This window comes from Aotus nancymaae, unplaced genomic scaffold, assembly GCF_030222135.1.
Source record: "Aotus nancymaae isolate 86718 unplaced genomic scaffold, 86718_ANA_hifiasm-v0.15.2.pri h1tg000016l, whole genome shotgun sequence".
In the NCBI taxonomy this organism is placed as follows: domain Eukaryota; kingdom Metazoa; phylum Chordata; class Mammalia; order Primates; family Aotidae; genus Aotus; species Aotus nancymaae.
The window spans coordinates 75736805-75759093 of NW_026988428.1; the positions used below are offsets into that span (position 1 = coordinate 75736805).

At 45.4% G+C, this 22289-nt stretch overlaps 2 protein-coding genes and 1 non-coding gene across 3 annotated transcripts in view; 1 reads left to right on the top strand and 2 right to left on the bottom strand.

Annotated features, from left to right (window-relative positions):
- LOC105716703 (low-density lipoprotein receptor-related protein 6-like) overlaps positions 1 to 6647 on the bottom strand; it is a 134866-nt gene extending 128219 nt beyond the window's left edge. Inside the window, exons 1-2 of the mRNA XM_064376818.1 lie at positions 6342 to 6647; positions 5970 to 6307 (exon numbers count right to left, since the gene is read on the bottom strand). Coding sequence (XP_064232888.1) covers positions 5970 to 6307; positions 6342 to 6647 — 644 coding nt within the window. The remainder of the gene's footprint in view (positions 1 to 5969; positions 6308 to 6341) is intronic.
- Positions 6648 to 9503: 2856 nt separating this feature from the next.
- Positions 9504 to 9606, bottom strand: LOC135275476 (U6 spliceosomal RNA). Its single transcript, XR_010343109.1, has one exon. It is a non-coding gene; the product is annotated as a U6 spliceosomal RNA (small nuclear RNA).
- Positions 9607 to 15494: 5888 nt separating this feature from the next.
- LOC105734273 (paired mesoderm homeobox protein 2A-like) lies at positions 15495 to 16374 on the top strand. Its single transcript, XM_064376779.1, is given in 1 exon segment — positions 15495 to 16374. A coding segment is annotated over 1 exon segment (858 nt). The 3' UTR covers positions 16353 to 16374.
- The last annotated feature ends 5915 nt before the right edge of the window (positions 16375 to 22289 follow it).

Genomic DNA, 22289 nt, shown 5'->3' on the forward strand with positions numbered 1-22289 from the left:
TTTTGTTCGTTTGTTTTTGAGACAGTCTTGCTCTGTCGCCAGACAGGAGTGCAGTGGCATAACCTTGGCTCACTGCAACCTCCGCCTCCCGGGTTGAAGCGATTCTCCTGCTTCAGTCTCCCGAGTAGCTGGGACCACAGGTGTGTACCACCACACATGGCTAATTTTTTATATTTTAGTAGAGTCAGGGTTCCACCATGTTGGCCTGGATGCTCTCAATTTCCTGACCTCATGATCTGCCCAGCTTGGCTTCCCAAAGTGCTGGGATTACAGGCGTGAGCCACCGAGCCCAGCTGAAAAATTGTGTTTTAAGATAAATAATTTTAAGAGCAAACAGCCTGTTTTTAGGTTGCCTGGTTGTATATTTGACTAAATTTCAACGTTATTCATATAAAATAGTGTTTTATTCACTGAAGTGAGGCTTACTTTACAGAAGATAAACACCCTTATACAACATGTAAAGCAGAAATTCAGTATAGATAGCATCAACCCACCTTGCATAAAGAAATCTACCAACTGAATTACTGCAAACAAATAATGCAATTTCGCAATTAGATGTTTTGATGAAATTATTTTGCCCATACTTAACCCTTTAATAAGTAAATAAGTATCACAATCATGAACTATTCTCAAGCTTATTTATAAACATCATCACCTAAAATAGAGTTAAGGTTGCAATCCTTTAGAAAATAAATATAGCAAGTAATTGCTATTCTGTTTTATATCAAATAAAACCAAAACTGTCACAAGTAAAAGTCTTTCATGGAGCTTTTATTTCAGTTGCAGAAGAATCAAAAAAATTCCAAAACCACTGGCCTAAAACTATCAACTGCCAAAAACAGCGCCCAGGACATAGCAGACACTTAAAATGTTTTACCAGTCTTTCCAGGACATTGTTTCTTTTAATTTGGCCATGTTAATAATAGCCACCATTTATTCAATGTCTACTATTGACTGTACACTATACTATCCCTTCACAAACATTTCATGAGTTCTCACAGAGAAGTCTTGTAAGTTATATCCCCACCTAACAGGAGAGGAAATTAAGCCTAAGTAACTTGTTCAAAGGAACACAGATTGGCAGATGAGTTTAACTTGGCCCGTGTGACAACAAGCCATGCCTTTCTGCTATAATACCTTCTATATAATCTTCTCTAAGTATAAACTTTCAACAGAATTTCTATGATGAAAATGATCTTTCTCAGAGTAGTAACCCATGGCCTAAATAGCACTAAAACGTTGTTTTTCCAATATGTTCAAAATATTTAAACAAAAAATATACGTTCTCATAAAATATTTTCCATTAATATATCCCTTCCCAGAATCTCCTTTGATATTTAAAACAGCCCTTTCTGACAGCCAAAGCATATATAAGGACACAGTAGTTCGGTCCAGCAAATGGAAAAACCTCCAATTAAAGCAAAGGAAAAAAATCTCTTAAAAATGGAACCAAAGGAAATCACTATTAGCCCTTCTGATAACAACGAGCCAAAACCTTAAAATTTAATAACCAGACAAATTATTATCTAGCCAAATGGGCAAACCTGAAGCTAGGTAAGTAAATAGGGATGAAAATATCAAGCTATATGAAATTGTCATCAAATATCAATGTAATACCTGGCAAGTTTGGAAAATAAAAGATTAAAGTTAAAACCGGTCTCTTTACCTCAGGACTTTCCAGAACCCTTAATGTGTTAACATGAATTCTAATCTCCAAATAAAATGCACAAACATTATTCAAGGTTACACAGCTAGCTAATGGCAAATTTAGAACCATAACTTAATTCTTCTGATTCCCACTCCAAAATTTGTTCTACTTCCCCAAGACTTGATAATATCTGATCTTAAAGGAAGAAACTTTGCAAGCATCACTTCTACAGAAATACAAGATGGGAAACATTAGTGGATTGTTCCAACTGAAATATTTACCACCACCCCGCTAAAACAAAAAAAAAAGTAGCTAATAATTTTTACATAAATAGTCTCTTCAAAAAAAGCTAAGAAGGCCTGGAGCAGTGGTCACGCCTGTAATCCCAACACTTTGGGAGGCCAAGGTGGGTGGATCACCTGAGGTTAGGAGTTTGAGACCAGCCTGACCAACATGGTGAAATCCTTTCTCTACTAAAAATATAAAAATTAGCTGGCGTGGTTGTGTGGTACCAGCTCCTCAGGAGGCTGAGGCAGGAGAATCACTTGAACCCAGGAGGCAGAGGTTGCAGTGAGCTGAGATTGTGCCATTGCACTCCAGCCTGGGAGACAGGGCAAGACACCGTCTCAAAAAAAAAAAAAATTAGTCGGGCATGGCGGCAGGCGTCTGTAGTCCCAGCTACTCAGGAGGCTGAGACAGGAGAACTGCTTGAACCCAGGAGACGGAGATTGCAGTGAGCCGAGATCACGCCACTGCACTTCAGCCTTAGAGGCAGAGAAAGACTCCATCTCAAAAAAAAGAAAAAAAAAAAGCTAAGAAATAGTATTTCACAGATTATACAAACCAATGGTATTCCAAAACCTGTATTCTTATCAAAAATACTTCCTGTAGAAAACCAGATATTATTTTTTCTAATCAGTACATGACGGAACTAAGAGAATGGTAAGGATGGCAACCTAAACTGTGAGGCTCATCAGATTATGGACCACATTTGTTTTACTCACCACCAGTACCAGAAGCTGATATACAGATGGTATTCCATACATATTTGTTAACAGAATGAATAACTCCCTGCCCCATCTTTAATTAACTTATCTTTATTAAATTACAATATCTCTGAATCTTGAGTTTCCCCACTTACAAATGAAGTGGTGAGACTCAAATAATCAAGATCCCTTTCATTTTTAAGAATGTGTGAATCTGCACCTGTAATCCCAGAACTTTGGGAGGCAGAGGTGGGAGGATCGCTTGAGCCCAGTTCAAGACCATCTTGGGCAACATAGTGAGACCCTGGCTCTATAAAAATTTAAAAATTAGCTGGATGTTATAGTACACAACTGTGGTCCCAGCTACTTGGGAAGCTAAGGTGGGAGGATCATCTGAGCCCAGGAGGCCCAGGCTGCAGTGAGCAATGATCATGCCACTGCACTCCAGCCTAGGCAACACAGCAAGACCCTATCAAAATAAAAAAGAGTTTATGAATCTGGCCAAGCATGGTGGCTCGCACCTGTAATCCCAGTACTTTGAGAGGATCACTTGAGGCCAGGAGTTGGAGACCAGCCTGGCCAAATATTAAGACACCCTCACATCACCCCCATATCTACAAAAACTTTGGGGCATAATGGCAGGTGCCTATAGTTCAGAGCTTTGGGAGGATGAAGCAGGAGGATCACTTAAGCACAAGACTTTTGAGGCTGCAATGAGCTGTGATCACACCACTGCATCCCAGCCTGAGTGAAGCAAAACCTTGTCTTTTTAAAAAAAAAAGTGTGAATGTTATATAAATTAAATCTCAAATCCTGAAAGCATTTAAAGATATGTCCCTGAACAAGCAAAAAGTATAACAAAAGTAACATTAGCAAGGTACTTTATATTATTTCATTTAAAATACCCAGTAACCCTGTAAACTAGTCAAGTATCATTATCGACATTTTACCAGTAAAGAAACTGAGACCTAGAGAAGTGGACTAGACCAGAACCACAAAGTTATGAAGTTGTGACGCTTGAGCTTTAAATCCAAGATTTTAGTGTTGAAATTCCCAAATCTTTCCTTTATATCTTGTCACATCATGACAGAGATAAGGAGGAAGCACTAACAGTATTGCCTGGCTTTCAGCTATTGATTCAGCAGGGCTACGGGACAGACAGTCTCCCCCAAACTCTCAGATACTCCACATCACACCAACCCAATGTTAAAGATCCAATTATTTGTGGGTAAAAAATGATCTAAATGCAACAAATCAATCAGATTTTTCTCTTTAGAGTCCAAGGTTGACTAAACATTATTACTATAACAGAGGATGACATTCTCAAAGAATGAATTCTAAGTTATAAACAAAAATCTTCTACATCAAAAGACAGTTTTACTTCAAATTACATGTAGTCACAGCTAAGTACAGTACTGTTACATATTAATAGACCACCTTACACCATTATTTTGCCACATTTAAAACGGGAGCTCCACTTCTGAAAACTCTGCTAAAGGAAATAAGACAATTTCAACTATTACCTCTTCCAGGTCTTGTTACATAATGTCATATTTCAAAACATATCACTACAAGTGCAACCTATGTAAATTCCAATAATGAACAAACCCAGCTCTGGTCTCAAAGCTGGTGTTAAAACAAACAAACAGCATTTACATCACATACTTCTTCTCCAAGAAATACAACTAGGCAACCAGAAACATCCCAAGTTAGAAGGTTCCCCACGACTCTAACCAATCAGCTGGTTCTCTTATTTGTCAACCCTATTAACCTTGTCTTAAAATATATACATATTCTTATGTCAAATATAGTTGCTTCTAACAGCTATAGCAAAACCCCTTTCAATAAAGTATAACATAATAAAATAAGTATATACTTATTAAACCTCTCCAGTACATAACACTCCATTGAATTTTCTGCCACAAAAATCTAATGAGCACTACCTTTTCTGGGGTTTACATGTGGGGAAAATTTGTAATATGCTTAGAGTATCAAGTATAATAGAACATGCAAACACAATGCTGCACTACTACAGAGTAACTGAAGAACATATTTCTCCTTCTCAAAAAAAAGTCAATCATTCTCATCCAAAATACATGTACACGGTACACACAAAAATATACACCTGTCATACATTATTAGTTACTATCGCGTTCTGTAAACTTAGTCTGTTTTGGAGGACTTAACAAAAGTTTAGCTTGTTAATACCTAAAAATCTCCAGACCAGCGGTCCCACACCTGAAAAGAACTTATCATAATGCCAGTGAGAATTTTAACAAACCAAAACTACAAGCCACTGCATGAAGCAGTACTTAGATTCCTCTGCTGGTAAATGCTCCACAGCATCACAGCCATCTCAAGTTCAACACTAAGTAGTTTGAGAAGAGCTTCCGACAGGCCGGTCAAAAATCTTTGCAAACTGTCACAAAACAAAAGTCACAGAGCATGTGCCAGCTTTGCAGCCAATTCAAAACATCCTAGTACCATCGAATTCCGGCGATTCCCAGAGCAAATTATCTAGAATAGCCTATGCAATTTACCAAAATGCCAAGCAGTCCCCAGGAGTGTAGAGCAAATGATCATTTTGGTCCCAGGACCGGCTCCTCTTCACACGAGGATGAATTTCCTACTTAGTGCCAACTGTACACTTGCATACTCCGAAAATAGGGGCAAGCCGTGAACACCAGAGGTTACAAGGGCAGTGTTTCTATTTTATTATGGGCTGAAGCTCAGAAGGTTCCCAATGCTGAAACGCTCGACCTATAACCCAAAAGTCACTTTCCAACTGCGATCTCACCCAGGATCATTATATCCCAAACGGAAGCCAATTATTACCTGTAACAAGGCCTGGAAAAAAACAGAGGACTTTAAAAGTTCACCTAAGAAACACGGAAATGGGGTGGGGGGTGGTGGATGGGGGGAGGACTTCGAGGGAGAAGACCAACCTTAAAGCATCTCGGGCTCAAACATTTTAAAAGCCATAATACGTACAAAGACCCCAGGCAGAGAGAGGCACACAGACACTCAGTCGTCCCGACAGAATGGGGTGTCAGGGGTTCCGTAAGACCAGCCGTCGGGATCGAGGCTCCGATGTGTCCCGGGAAGGTCTGGGAAGCCAGGCCAGGTCCGCATTGTGGCCAGGCCCGCATTGTGGCCAGGCGGTGCGCGCAGCCCCTGCTCCCGGGCCCCTTTCTCTCTCCCCCTCCCCACGACCAGGCCTCTCCCGGCTCCTCTCCCCTTCTCCCTCCCTCTGTCCCTCCCCTCCCCCCCAGACACACAAAACAAGGCCACCTCCCCCCGAACCCCACCAACTTTCCAGTGCCCCCTCTTCCCACCTCTCAGGAGCACACAGAAGCTGCAGGCCAGGAGGCTCCTCAGGACGGCCCCCATCTTCCCTTCTCGCGTTCTCTTCTCTCACCGGCGAGGGGCGGCAAAAAGACGGGGAGGCGAGGAGCCGGGGCGGCCGCCGCAGCGGCAGGGCTGCACGCTCATGCTTCCCAGCTTCCCAGCGAGAGAAGAAAGAAGGGCACGTCAAGGCTCCGCGCGCGCCGCCGCCGCCCTCTCTACCGCGTCGCTCGGCCCCAGACTCGCGCGACTCCCGCGTCTGCTTCCATCCCGCCGCCTCCTCCCCCGGCGCCCCGCTTCCCCGGCGCCCCGCTTCCCCGGCGCCCCGCTTCCCCCGCGCAGCTCCTCATTCAGCCTCTGACTTGCGCAGCAACGCAGGGATACGGCAGGCGCCGCCTCCTAGGGTCGAAGCAAAGACGTGTCCCTGTGCACGGCGAGCCCCGGCGCTGCCCCCTGTACGGCTGGGGAAAGGAGTCGGCAAGTGCACCGTGCACGGCCTCTGCGTAAGACCCCGGGAGAGGTGCTGGGCTAGCAGAGGCGAGCCGGCGAGGGAAGGCCTCCTCCCGGCGGCGCATTCCAGCGGGATTCTCTCCCGGACCGGCCGCCTCGGCCCTCCCCGCGGAGGGCGTGAGGCGGTAACGAACATTGGAGCCGGTAACGAACAACATTGGAGCCGGTAACGAACAACATTGGAGCCGGCAACGAACATTGGAGCAGGCGTGGTCGGGACTACTTTCTGCGAGTCGGCCAGGCAGCCGTCTGCCCCGTGTTTGTGCGGCCGCCGTCGGCAGGGTCAGGTTGCGCGCTGGGCTCGCGACCCCAGCCACCTGTGACGACCCCTCCGCGGTGCACGCGAGGGGATCCCCGGCGGATCCCGTTGCGGCAAGATCAGCTCCGTCTTCAGGGTTGGAAACCGGTTTCAGCATCCTCTTTTTTGGGGTGGAGGAGTTCTTGAACGCTGGTTACACTGGCTTTCAACGTGGATCTGTTGAAGGATGTTAAAACGCCAATTCAAAACTGAGATTGTTATTTCTCTCCTGCCTTCCCAGAAGTACAAACTGCCCCCAGAATTAAGCCCGACAAAAATTATCTGGGTGTGGTGGCATATACCTGTAGTCCCAGGGAGGCTGAGGCAGAAGAATTGCTTGAAACCAGGAGGCAGAGGTTGCAGTGAGCTGAGATCGCGCCACTGCACACCAGCCTGGGCGACAGAGCGAGACGCCATCTCTAAATAAATAAATGATGTGGCTGAACATTGAAGTATTGGCAGCAACACAGAGCTAATTTGCAAAGACCTCATAATACTCTTTTCTTTTTTTCCTCTAGGAGTTTAAGAAAATCTTTAATAAATCATTAGCTGACTATTACGCTAAAAAAACAGATACCACACAATTCAAAGAATTGTATAAAATAGTTTAGAAAAGTCACTAAACAAACAACTAAAACCTACAGTGAGCAACAACAAATCCTGGGACAGGGAGAATTTTATTACCAGAGTTACCACATCATTATATTCAAAATGACTTTTCAAGAAAAAATTATGAGGCATGCAAAAAACAATGAACTGTGCTCTGTTCATAGGAAAAAAAATGAACAAAAACAGTCCTTGAGGAAGCATAGGCATTGGACTTAATGGACAAAGACTTCAAATCAACTGTCTTAAATATGCTCAAAGAACTAAATGAAGCCGGCCAGAGTGGTGGCTCACACCTGTAATCCCAGCACTTTGAAAGGCTGAGGCAGGTAGATTACCTGAGGTCAGGAGTTCGAGACCAGCCTGAGCAATATGGTGAAACCCCATCTCTACTAAAAATACAAAAATTAGCCATGTGTTGTGGCATGCACCTGTAGTCCCAGCTACTCAGGAGGCTGAGACAGGAGAATTGCTTGAACCCAGGAGGCAGAGGTTGCACTGAGCCAAGATCACGCTACTGCACTCCAGCCTGGCAACGGAGCGAGACTCCATCAAAAAAAAAAAAAAAAAAAAAAGAACTAAAGGAAGCCATGGACAAAGAACCAAAGGAAACCAGGAGAACAGCATCTCGACAAATAGAAAATATCAATAAAAACAGAAAAATTATTTAAAGGAACCAAATAGAAATTCTGAAGCTAAAAAGTATAGTAAGTGAAATTAAAAATTCACTAGACATAGTCGACAGCAGATTTAAGCAGGCAGAAGAATCAGAAAACTAAAGATAGGTCAATTGAAATCACCCAGTCTAAGAAGCAGAAAGAAAAAGAATGAAGAAAAGTGAACAGACACTAAGAGAATTGTGGGACGCCATCAAGTTTTTCTGTGTTTACATGTTTTAATTTTCCTGTATGAGTGGGACAGCAAAAGCCAGGACACTTGATTTTGCCTTCCCCTGTCCTGTGTAGGGTTGGCCCACTGTGGCCCCTATGCTTGCTAATGCAGCTCCATGATGTTTTTCCAGACGCTTCCTGTCACCCTTAGTGGCTCTTGATCCTAATGGATCAAGAATGTGCTTCTCAGCCGGGTGAATCGGCTCGCACCTATAATTCCAGCAATTTGGGAGGCCAAGGTGGGGGGATTACTTGAGGTCAGGAGTTCGAGATCAGCCTGGACAACATGGTAAAACCCTGTCTCTAGTAATACAAAAATTAGCCAGGTGTGGTGGCAGGCACCTGTAATCCTAGCTACTTGGAAGGCTGAGGCAGGAGAACTGGGTGAACCTGGGAGGCAGAGGTTGCAGTGAGCTGAGATCTCGACACTGCACTACAGCCTGGGTGACAGAGTGAGACTACATCTCAAAAAAAAAAAAAAAAAATCAACAACAACAAAAAGTGCGTGCTTCTTGGCATGGCATGTAAGACTTTCTGCAGCCTGGCTTCTATCCTACTGTGACCAACCATCCTGGTTTGCTCAGAACTGAGGAACAGGGGACTTTCACTGCTAAAACGGGGACCGTTCTGGGCAAAGTGGAGCAGTTGGTTACCCTTGATCTCCCTCTCCAGCTGCCCAATCTGCCACTCTCAAACTCCAACTTCCGAGTGTCCCAGCAATTGCTGTCCTGTTTCAACCCCGTCTTTTCTTATGCTATTCCTTTTATTGAAAACACATACCTGTACCTTTTCTCAGCCACTTCCTACTTTTTCTTCAAAACTATGTTCTGAAATGTACGTACTGATCCTTCTTCCTTCCTTCCTTCCTTCCATCCTTCCTTCCTTCCTTTCTCTCTCTCTCTTTCTTTCTTTTATTTTTTGAGATGTAGTCTCACTCTGTTGCCGAGGCTGGAGTGCAGTGGCCTTATCTTGGCTCACTACAACCTCCACCTGCTGGGTTCAAACAATTCTCTTATCTCAGCCTCCCAAGTAGCTGAGATTACAGGCGTGAGCCACCACACCAAGGTAATTTTTGTATTTAGTAGAGACAGGGTTTCACCACGTTGGCCAGGCTGGTCTCGAACTCCTGAGCTCAGGTAATCCGCCTGCCTCAGTGTCCCAAAGAATTACAGGTGTTAGCCACTATGCCTAGCCTGTCTCTTTCCTTTTTATAATTTTTTTTAAATATGGAATGCTTCACGACTTTGTGTATCATCCTTGTGTAGGGGCCATGTTAATCTTCTCTGTATCATTCCGATTTTAGTATATGTGCTGCCGAAGTGTTTGTGTCTTTGGCTGTGTTGTGAACTGAATGTTTGTGCCCCCCGACAATTTCATGTTAAAATACTAACACCCAAGATGAGGGCAGTAGGAGCGGCGGGCCTTTAGGACATGATTAGGTCATGAGGGGGAGCCCTTACAAATGGTATTAGTGCCCTTGGGTCAGACATAGTGGCTCACACCTGTAATCCCAGCATTTTGGGAGGCCGAGGTGGGCAGATCATGAGGTAAAGAGATTGAGACCATCCTGGCCAACATAGTGAAACCCCATCTCTACTAAAAATACAAAAATTAGCTGGGCATGGTGGCATACACCTGTAGTCCCAGCCACTTGGGAGGCTAAGGCAGGACAATCACTTGAACCCAGGAGGCAGAGGTTGCAGTGAGCCAAGATCGTGCCACTGCACTCCAGTCTGGGTGATAGAGCGAGACTTCATCTCAAAAAACAAAAAGATAGTAGTGCCCTTATAAGAAGAGACACAAGAGAGGTGATTTTTTTTCTCCCCCATGTGAGGAGACAAATGAGAAGATCGCCATCTGCAAACCATCTGCAAACCAGGGAGAGTGCCCTCACAAGACACCAGATCTGTCAGTCACCTGATCTTGGACTTCCCAGTCTCCAGAACTGTAGAAATGTATGCTTGTTGTTTAAAATGTTTATTCTTTAAGCCTCTCGCTGTATGGTATTCTGTTATAGCACCTGAATGAAAACAGACTTCTCTTCCAGAATATGTTATGCCTCTTTGTAAAGTATCTTTTTATCCCAGTCTGTTGTGGAATTCCTGGCATGTAGTAGGCAGGTAATAAAGCTATGTAAGCAGATCAAATGTTGCTAGGACTCTGTAAGAATTTTTCTCAGTTCCCTTCCACAGATCTCTTGCCAGAGAGGAAAGGTTCCCCTCAGGGCAGCAAGGTAGAAGACTCAAGAAGTGAGCAGAGTTGAGATCATAGAAAGCTTGGCCTTCCATGCTAAGGGGTGCAGACTTTCACATTTTTGCAATGGAGAGTCTTTAACAGGACAGAAAAAATAATCGGTGGCCCTTTGTCTATGAACTCAATGAGAGCCTGGGCAAGAAAAAAAGAAATGCAGGTATCCAGCCCAGCAAGAATAGAAAAGAAGAGCCAACACTCGAGATCTCCTAGTCTATCTACAGTTCTATACACCCTCCTCAGGGCCAGCAGGGCCTCAGCGTCTGAGTCTACCTGAGCCCACAGGTGTAAGAAGAAAACAGAAAACATCTCCTGACTCAAGAAAACAGTTTAAATTACAGAGGCATGCATACAGGTAGGTACAATATGAACAATTCCCTGGTACATTTATTCTCAAACTTGAGTGTAGGTCTGAATCACCTGTAGGGCTCTTTACCACAGAGATTGCCGAGTCCCATCTTCGGAGATCTGATTCAGTAGGTCTGAGGCATGGCCTGGGAATCTGCATGTCTAACAAGTTCCTAGGTGTTTCTGCTGGTCTGGAGACAATGCTTCTAGGACCACCACCCCATAACCCACTCCACATGTCTCTCTTCAACAGATAACTTGCCTGTCCTTAATCTAAGGCTTGCCTCTTTCCTTGCTAACAACATCCCTCATTCTCCTTTCAGGGACTCATTCTCCTTTGGACAATCTCAGATCTGTGCTATGGGTAGGGAGGACAAAATATCACCTTCCCTCATTGGAGCTACTCATTAACCCTCACTCTATTTCTCTCTTTTTCTTACAACTTCAAAAATTGTTTGTGGCGGGGTGTGGTGGCTCACACCTGTAATCCCAGCACTCTGGGAGGCCGAGGCAGGCTGATCACCTGGGGTCAGGAGTTTGAGACCGGCCTGGCCAACATGGCAAAACCCCATCTCTACTAAAAATACAAAAATCAGCCGGGCAGGGTGGCATGCATCTCTAATCCCAGGTACTCCGGAGGCTCAAACAGGAGAATTGCTTGAACCCAGGAGGCAGAGACTGCAGTGAACCAAGATCATGCCACTGCACTCAAGCCTGGGTGACAGAGCAAGACTCTGTCTTAGAAAAAGAAAATTGTATTGATTACTTTCATTTTCTCACTATTCATTCTGTCTTCAAGCTCTTGTAATCTTCCTTTTCTTCTACCACTCTGTTATTCATAAAGAGTATTTATAAGTTGGGTGTGGTGGCTCATGCCTGTAATTCCAGCACTTTGAGAGACCAAGGCAGGTGGATCATTTGAAGTTAGGAGCTTGAGACCAGCCTGGCCAACATAGCGAAAGCTGTCTCTACTAAAAATACAAAAATTAGCCGGGTGTGGTGGCACATGCCTGTAATCCCAGCTACTCGGGAGGCTGAGGCAGGAGAATCACCGGAACCTGGAAGGTAGAAGTGCAGTTAGCTCAGATTGCACCATTGCACTCCAGCCTGGGCAACAGAGTGAGACTGTCTTTAAAAAAAAAAAAAAAAAAAAAAATTAGAAGCACAAGAAGAGATTGCCCCTCATGCCTCTGAATACAGTTTTCCTGAAGATGTGAATGGTCAGAGCTATAGCAGCCCTTTTGTTAGAATGAAGGGTTACATCTGAGCACAAAGGGCAACACATTGAGCTGCCAAAGCAGGAAGTTGAGAAGCAGCTGAATTATCAACATCGTTTTGCAACTGATTAACCAATTCCAGAATTGCCTGTCTTCAGATTTCTTGCTATGTGAAATAATAATCCCTCATTTCTTTTCGTTGAGCTGATGCTCTTCAAACTTTAATGTGCATATCACCTGAGGGGCTTGTTAGAATGCACATTCTGATTTAGTGGGTCTGCGGTGTGGCAAACTCTGAAACTGTCAAACTCTGAAATATGGCAATGTTGCTGACCCAAGGACTATACTTCAGATAGTAGGAATCTATTTTAATCAAGCATTCTGTTATTTGCAGCCTAATGCATCCTGATAACACACCTCTAGAATTTATTTATTTATTTATTTATTTATTTATTTATTTATTGAGATTGAGCTTCGCTCTTGTCACCCAGGCTGGAGTGCAATGATGCAATTTCGGCTCACTGCAACCTCCGCCTCCCGGTTTCAAGCTATTCTCATTCCTCAGTCTCCAGAGTAGCTGGGATTACAGGTGCCCACAACCACACCCAGCTAATTTTTGTGTTGGGGTTTCACCATGTTGGCCAGGTTGGTCTTAAACTGCTGACCTCAGGTGATCCTCAGCTTCCCAAAGTGCTGGGATTACAGGCGTGAGGCATCACTCCTGTCTCACACCTCTAGAATCTACTTGTTACTCTGAGTATCTTCTAACAAATGCAATTGCAGTGCTCCTCACAGATTCATTAAAAAAACAGAACAAAACAAAACAAGCAAACAAACAAACAAACAAAAAACCACTTTAAGCCCAATGTTAAAAAATGGAGAAAATTATTTTGCGTCCCATAAATACCCAGGATATTTTGTATCCTGAGTGTATGTTATATAGAGATTGGTGGTGGTGGTGATTTTTGTAGCATTTGGGGGTTGCTATGAAAGTTGAGGGACTATTTTTTTTCTTTTTGCTTAGGCAAACTCCTGAAAAATACTTCTCTTCCTATTTTCATGTAGAGAAACTTAATTTCTCTTTGTCTTTTTTCCCCCTGTGGAGTTAAAAATCGTATGGATGTATTTATTTTGTGCCAATTTCCCTTATGATGTCTGTAAAATATTAACAGATACTACAAAGTTCAAAAAAAAGTCCGATTCTCACATTGGGGCAGGTGGAAAACAGAAGGCCCTTGATTCCTACTAACTAACTTGGCTGGGGATCACCATTGTTTTCATTGCTAACAATTGCTTTCTAATGAGAATATGAATGTTTCTATTTTAATGGAAGTTCGATACCTGCAGTAAATTCATAGGCATTAATTCATGCACTACTGGAGTGTACTCTTCTCTGAACTCAGACAAACAGGCCATTTAACAGGATACATGTGACATAATAAAGTGACATGAAAATTAAAGTTTATCTATTTAGAACTGCAGAGAAGATTTCAGGTTGTCAGATTATATGTCACTAACTCTTGGTTATTGATGTTAGTGCAGTAAATTGATTTAGTGCTTCATTTAAAATACTAATTGAGCACCTCTCTGTAAACAACAGTTAGGTAATATAGGTGAATACCAAAAAGGTAACTTCAGTGATATTGGGAATATTAAAAAATACATACAGAGAGAAGGAGCCTGAAGTCAGTTGCTCAGTTGCATTTAAGAGACGTGTAGTGTAATGAAAGACATTTGATATATACACAGGAAGAACTCATTAATAATGAAAAGCACTTATGTAAGATATTTAGAGAAGCAGAGTGCCCAGGGAATGGGGCAGTGGGAGGCAGTAAGTGCTGAGATTAGTTCCCTCAGCAGTTTGAATGATTTTATAAAGCAGTTAAGATCCCTTCACAGGAAGCTGAGGGAGGGAGAGGGTAAGTGGAGGGGCTTGGATGATCACAGTATGAAAAAAATTGGAAAATAGGGCTGGGCATGATGGCTCATGCCTATAATCCCAGCACTTTGGGAAGCTGAGACGGGCGAATCATTTGAGGTCAGGGGTTCAACACCAGCCTGGCCGACATGGTGAAACCTCATCTCTACTAAAAATTCAAAAATTTAGCCAGGCATGGTGGTGGGCACCTGTAATCCCAGCTACTGGGAGGCTGAGGCAGGAGGATTGCTTGAACCCAGGAGGCGGAGGTTGCTGTGAGCCGAGATCATGCCACTGCACTCCAGCCTGGGCGATTGAGCGAGACTCTGTCTCAAAAGAAAAAAATGAGAAAATAAAAGGAAGAATATTTTATTCAAGAAGACCTAACAGCAAAGGCATGCTCATGGACCAGTGAGTAGGCCAATCTGACTAGAGCAGAGATTTCAGATGGAGAAAAGCAAGAAAATAATATTTTAGTAGTGTTGGAAAATATCTAAGATTTCATCAGCAAGTTTCCTGGAAGAGATTGAGACTGGAAGGTCGGTTTGATTTATCAGTGTCTAGTAAAGTTGAAAATATACATATCATATGTTCTACTCAATGCTTGGCAGGAAACCACATGAGCTGTCACCCTGGGTAATTGAGGACAATTCAATAAAAGAACTATTTACCAAAATGTGGGCAGGGTTAATGGCAGCCTTAAAAAGCAACAAAGGTAGCAATAGCAGGGGAGTCTGGGGGACTTCACTGCTGCCCCTAGGCCTGAAGGGGCAAAGAGAGGGAATGGTGATCAGAACTGCAGAACACAGGAAGAATAGCAGGGGCAGTAGGAGAGCTCCTCAGTGAAGGAATGCAGCCAACCCACAGAGGCCCAGCAGGACGGGAGCCGGGAGGATAAATGCCCAGATCACACTCTCCTCCCACCCTCTGCTTTCCTGCTGGCATCTTCCTGGGGCCAAATCCAACAAAAAGTCAGAGAGAAAGGAAATTCATTGCCAGCAGATCATAAAGGTCAGTTTCCTGGGGCCAGAGCAGGGAGGAAGAGAGAGTGGATCAGAGGGGCAAATGGAAAGCATCCAGTATACCACGTGACCTACAATTCTGTTACAGGACCCCAGCACTTACCCAAAGGTAGTTGTTGAGTGAGGGTTTCTGCACTACAGTCCCATCTGGGTTGCCAGAAATATGTTACACGGAAGGGGACCCGATCCAGATCCGACAGGGTTCTCGGATCTCGCGCAATTAAGAATTCAGGCCAAGTTCACAGTGCAAAGTGAAAGCAAGTTTATTAAGAAAGTAAAGGAACACTTGCGTTGCACCAGGGCGGAGTGCGGCCGCGACGGGGCGGGCGGACTCTCGGGCGCTCGGAGCCAGCCTCGGGTCCTCGGAGCCTGGCGCTCGAACCTCCCTTCCGACCTCCACCCGGACCCCGACCCCGACCCGGCCTGGCCCAGGCCCCGCCCCCGCCCCCCGGGCCGATGGACTACTCCTACCTCAATTCGTACGACTCGTGCGTGGCGGCCATGGAGGCGTCCGCCTACGGCGACTTTGGTGCCTGCAGCCAGCCCGGCGGCTTCCAATACAGCCCCCTGCGGCCCACCTTCCCCGCGGCAGGGCCGCCCTGCCCCGCACTTGGATCTTCCAACTGCGCGCTTGGCGCCCTACGCGACCACCAGCCTGCGCCCTACTCGGCAGTGCCCTACAAGTTCTTCCCAGAGCCGTCTGGCCTGCACGAGAAGCGCAAGCAGCGGCGCATCCGCACCACATTCACCAGCGCGCAGCTTAAGGAACTGGAACGCGTCTTCGCGGAGACTCACTACCCTGACATCTACACACGTGAGGAGCTGGCGCTCAAGATCGACCTCACGGAGGCTCGCGTGCAGGTCTGGTTCCAGAACCGCCGGGCCAAGTTCCGCAAACAGGAGCGCGCAGCCAGCGCCTAGGGCACTGCGGGCACGGTGGGCGCCAAAAAGGGCGAGGCGCGCTGCTCCTCCGAGGACGACGACTCCAAAGAGTCCACGTGCAGCCCCACGCCCGACAGCACCGCGTCGCTGCCGCCGCCGCCGCCACCTGCACCTGGCCTGGCCAGCCCGCGCCTGAGCCCCAGCCCGCTGCCTGTCGCCCTGGGCTCCGGACCGGGGCCTGGGCCGGGGCCACAGCCGCTCAAGGGCGCATTGTGGGCCGGCGTGACGGGCGGTGGGGGTGGCGGACCCGGCGCTGGCGCAGCCGAACTACTTAAGGCCTGGCAGCCGGCCGAGTCGGGCCCCGGGCCCTTCTCCGGGGTTCTGTCCTTTCACCGGAAGCCTGGCCCCGCATCGAAGACCAATCTCTTCTAGCCGCCGGCCTCTGGAGGCTCCGAGCCTGCCCCCAAATACATCCCTGCCCCTCCAGGACCTGACAGCCCCTCCCATCCTGGCCACCCATCTGGAAGTTCCCATCCGTCCCCACTCTCTACTCTCTCGCCCCGGGTGTGTCCTCCCCAATTCTGGAGACCAAGTCAGGGCCACTCTCGTCCTCACCCACCCTCTAGCTTGGCCTTCTTTGGAGACGGTATCACATGAGGCCTGTCCGTAACACAGTGCCCTCAAAGTGAAGGTCCTTAAGAAGCGGCACAGTCCCCTTCCCTGGCTCTGCAGAGGCTGGGTCCCCCCTTACCTTGGTGACCACGAGAGTCTGCTGACTCACCCCTCGGGGCCGCCTTCCCTGGCTCTGCAATAAATAAATAAATAAATAAATAAAAAGAAAGTAAAGGAATAGAAGAATGACTACTCCATAGACAGAGCAGCGCTGAGGGCTGCTGGTCGCCCATTTTTATGGTTATTTTTGGTTGCCAATTTTTAAGGTTATTTTTTGATGATATGCTAAACGAGGGGTGGCTTATTCGTGCCTCCCGTTTTTAGACTATATAGACTAACTTCCTGATGTTGCCATGGCATTTGTAAACTATCGTGGCCCTGGTAGGACTGTAGCAGTGAGGATGACCAGAGATCACTCTTATCGCCATTTTGGTTTTGGCGGGTTTTGGATGGTTCCTTTACTGCAAGCTGTTTTTTTTTTTTTAGATGAAGTTTCAACGCTCTTGTTGCGGGCAGATCACTTGAGGCCAGGAGTTCAAGACCAGCCTGGCCTATTTTTCTGTCATCAAAAAAAAAAAAAAAGCAGAAAAGGTTTACTACACCCTAGAAGAGGGTTTCTTAACTTAGGCACTACTGTCATTTGGAGCTACATAATATTTTATTGTGAGAATTTTGTTGTAAAGGGCTGTCCTGTACGTTATAGAATGTTGGTAGAATCCCTAGTCTCTACTCTATATACTCCCCTGTCATGCCAAACAAAAATATCTTTGGACCTTGCCAAATATTCCCTGGGGAGCAAAAATTTCCCATTTGAGAAGCACTGCTCTAGAAAGGGCTTGGAGCTGCCTTTCTGCCTCTCACTTCTGTTCTTTTGCTCATATGATTGACAGATTTTTTTTTTTGAGACAAAGTCTTGCTCTGTCAGGCTGGAGTGCAGTGGCATGATTTTGGCTTGCTGAAACCTCCACCTCCTTGGTTCAAGCAATTCCCCTGCCTCAGCCTCCCAAGTAGCTGTGATTACAGGTGCATGCCGCCACACCCAGCTAATTTTTTTGCATTTTTAGTAGAGACGTGGTTTCACCATATTGGTCAGGCTGGTCTCAAACTCCTGACCTTGTAATTCGCCCCCACCCCCTGCCTCGGCCTCCCAAAGTGCTGGAATTACAGGCATGAGCCACTGCATCTGGTCCAGATTCTTACATTAGCCTACAATTGGGAAAAGTCACCTAACACAAAGCCTATTTTATAATGAAGTGTTAAATAGTTCATGTAATTTATTGACTACTGTACTGAAAGTGGAAACAGAACAGTCATATGGATATTCAAAGTATGAATTCTAGTGAATGGGAATCACTTTTGCATCATTGTAAAGTGAAAAAAAAATTGTAAGTCAGGGACCATCTGTACTTTTCATTGCAAAGGACACCAGGGAGACCAAACGACCATCACCCAGGGAAATCAAAAAGCAGACTCTGCAGCCTGAGGAGCGGCCATACTTCCTGTCACCCCACTGACTATGCTGCCAGTCATATCCCACCCATAGCCAGATCTGCCCGATTGTCTGACATATCCTCCAGAAGAAGAAAGACAAGCATTGGATCTCCGGGCCAACAAAAACCAAAATGGAGTTAGCAGGATTGTTTAAAATGTATTCATCATGGCCAAGCTAGGGTATTTCACTGGGAGGCCAAGGCAGACAGATCACAAGGTCAGGAGATTGAGATCATCCTGGACAACATGGTGAAACCCCATACTTTACTCCCTGTACTGGTTTATCTCTGATGTAGTGGAAAAAAGCCAAAACAAAGTTTGCTTACTTCTCTTAATCCTTAAAATCCTAACTGTTACCCAACCAAACTTGGGTCTGCTTACTGAGTACACAGAAAAAAAAAAAAAACTGATGCTGGCGTTAAGAGGAAGTAAAGCATTTATTGCCTGGTGCCATGCAAAAAGTACTGGGCAGCAAACTAACGCTGAAGACTTGAACTCCCTAATGACTTATAAGTAAGAGTTTTTAAGAAAGCAGAAGTTGGCCAGGTGGTTCACACCTGTAATCCCAGCACTTTGGGAGGCTGAAGTGGGAGGATGGCTTGAGCCCAGGAGTTCAAGATCAGTCTGGGAAACATAGTAAGACTCTGTCTCTATTTTTTTATAAAATGTGTGTGTGTGTGTGTGTGTGTGTGTGTGTGTATTTTTTTTTTTGAAATGGAGTCACACTCTGTTGCCCAGACTGGAGTGCAGTGGTGCGATCTTGGCTCACTGCAGCCTCCACCTTCCAAGTTCAAGCGATTCTCCTCCTTAGCCTCCTGAGTAGCTGCTATTATAGGCATGTGCCACCACACCTGGCTAATTTTTGTATTTTTAGTAGAGACAGGATTTCACCATGTTGCCCAGGCTGGTCTTGAACTCCTGACCTCAGGTAATCTGCTCACCTTGGCCTCCCAAAGCCACTGCGCCTGGCCAAAATTTTTTTTTTCTTGAGGCGGAGTTTCACTGTTGTTACCCAGACTGGAGTGCAATGGCGTGATCTCGGCTCACCGCAACCTCCGCCTCCTGGGTTCAAGCAATTCTCCTGCCTCAGCCTCCCGAGTAGCTGGGATTACAGGCGTGCACCACCATGCCCAGCTAATTTTTGTATTTTTAGTAGAGATGGGGTTTCACCTTGTTGATCAGGATGGTCTCGATCTCTTGACCTCGTGATCCACCTACCTCGGCCTCCCAAAGTGCTGGGATTATAGGCGTGAGCCTCCATGCCCGGCCTCAAAAATATTTTTAAAATGAAAAAAAAGAAAACAGAAGTTACAGGCAAATAATAAATTAATATATGGAGATTATACATTGGTTTGGCCTCAAAAAGTGGGGTATCTCAAAGCAAGAGCTTACAGGTCACAGGTGGATTGAGAGACTATTTGATTTGCAGCTGGTTAAGGAGCAAGGCTTTGTCTGAGGTTCATCAGAAAAGAATGTTAAAATCTGGCCTGTGGGTGTGACTCTCTCTGGGTCACTCAGGTAGAAATTTAGAACAACAGTCAGGGTTCAGTTCTTACTTCTCCCTTTTCTGAGGTCTACATGACAATTTTTCATCTAGTGGGGGTCTAGCTTTCTGATAAACAACTCAAAGCCTGGGTGCAGTGGCTCATGCCTGTAATTCCAGCATTTTGGGAGACTGAGGCAGGCAGATCATGAGGTCAAGAGATTGAGACCATCCTGGCCAACATGGCGAAACCCCGTCTCTACTAAAAATACAAAAATTAGCTGGGCATGGTTGGCCCTGCATGGTGGCTCACACCTGTAATCCCAGCACTTTGAGAGGCCGAGGAGGGCAGATCATAAGGTCAGGAGTTCAAGACCAGCCTGGCCAACATGGTGAAACCTGTCTCTACTAAAAATACAAAAAATTAGCCAGGCATGGTGGCGAATGCCAGTAATCCCAGCTACTCGGGAGGCTGAGGCTGGAGAATTGCTTGAACCTGAGAGGAAGAGTTTGCAGTGAGCCGAGATCGCTCCACTGCATTCCAGTCTGGCAACAGATTGAGACTCTGTCTCAAAAACAAAAACGAAAACAAAAAACAACTCAAGAACATACATTACGATATTGTCTTTAGGGAACCAAAACACCTGTGACTCTAATTTTCTCAGGAGACTATTGTTTAAGTTACTACCCTCTTTTTGGGTTACTCATTTACTTCTCAAGGCTAGCTAGGTGCCTGGAATTTCCTGTGAAGGACTCAAAACTTTTCCTTTACTTTCGTGCTTGTGGTGGGGGGCGTAGGGATAAGGGTACCTGGCAGGCCCCTAAGAGGAGTCCCTGCTCCATCTTCTAACATTGACAGATATCACACATTTTACAATTAAGAAACAGAATTACACTAAAGGTTATGAATCATAACTTAATTATATTGGGTATATATTATATAACACAACTGAAACTTTTTCGTGGGGGTGAAGATTATAAATATTTACTTTTATATGTCCAACATTATAAGATCTCAATATTAACAGCAAAAAAAGGGGGGGATTTCCCTCCTAATTTTTATCCCCTTCACTCAAAGCTAAGAAAATATGCCCTCACCTTTCACTGCCACCTGTATTGGATCCTGCATTCCCCAGCCTTGTTTACTTATAGGTTAAAGTTCAATTTTATCTAGGTCCTGAACTAAAATAAGACTTAGGCAGCAGCTCACGCCTGTAATCCCAGCACTTTGGGAGGCCTAGGTGAGTCATTTGAGGTCAGGAGTTCAACACCAGCCTGACCAACATGGTAAAACTCTGTTTCCACTAAAAACACAAAAATATTAGCCAGGTGTGGTGGCGCATGCCTGTAGTCCCAGCTACTTAGGAGGCTGAGGCAAGAGAATTGCCTGAACCCAGGAAGCAGAGGTTGCAGTTAATCAAGTTCATGCCATTGGTACTCCAGCCTGGGCAACAGAGCAAGACTGTCTCAAAAAAAAAAGAAAAAAGACTTAGGCAACAAGTAATTGCTGTTCAGACCTGGTGTATGAACTTTAAGCCTTGGCCGGGCACAATGGCTCATGCCTGTAATCCTAGCACTTTGGGATACCAAGGCAGGCAGATCACCTGAAGTCAGGAGTTCAAGACCAACCTGGCTAACATGGTGAAACCCCATTTCTACTAGAAATACAAAAAATTAGTGGTGGCTAATTTTTGTATTCTTAGTAGAGACAGGGTTTCACCGTGTCTGGTGAAACTCCTGACCTCGTGATCCGCCTGCCTTGGCCTCTCAAAGTGCTGATTATTTATTTTTTTAGACAGGGTGTTGCTCTGTCACCCAGGCTGAAGTGCAGTGATGCAGACATGCTCACTGCAGCCTCAGCCTCCTGGCCTCAAATGATCCTCCCACCTCAGCCTCCTGTGTAGCTCGGACTACAGGTGTGTGCCACCACGCCTGGTGAATTTTTGTATTTTTAATTTTTTGTAGAAACAGAGTCTCACTTTGTTGCCCAGCTGGTCTCAAACTCCTGGGTTCAAGCAGTCCTCCCACCTTGGTCTCCCAAAGTGCCAAGATTCAGGCATGAGCCACTGTGCCTGGCCTCACAGGCTTATCTTTCGGTCTTATCATTTTCTCCAAAGTTAATGCCAAAGAAAATTGACTTTGCTACGCATTTGAGTCAGTGGCCTCTGCCTGTTCCCACTGGTATGCTTGATTTCTGGCCTATCCTAGTTGTAGCCTGGGCTCTGTGATTAAGAGAGAGAAGACTTTTCAGACACCAGACGTTTGATTGGATATTGTAGTGGCTAGACAGGAATTTTTTTTTTTAAGACGAGTCTCGATCTGTTGCCCAGGCTGGAGTACAATGATGTGACCTCGGCTCACTGCAACCACCACCTCTCTCATTCAAGCAATTCTCCTGCTTCAGCCTCCCAAGTAGCTGGGATTACAGGCACATGCCACCATGCCCGGCTCATTTTTTGTAATTTTAATAGAGACAGCGTTTCACCATGCTGGTCAGTCTGGTCTTGAACTCCTGACCTCATGATCCACCCTCCTCAGACTCCCAAAGTGCTGGGATTACAGGCGTAAACTACTGTGCCCAGCCTAGACAGGATTTAAACCTGTAAGTGCTACAGCAAATGCTCCTTCTCTCCCGTTCCCACACACAAAAAAAGTAAATTATGGATCCTTGTCCTTTGGAAGGCTGGAAGCTTATGTATTAAGTGTAAATGTTAATTGGGTAC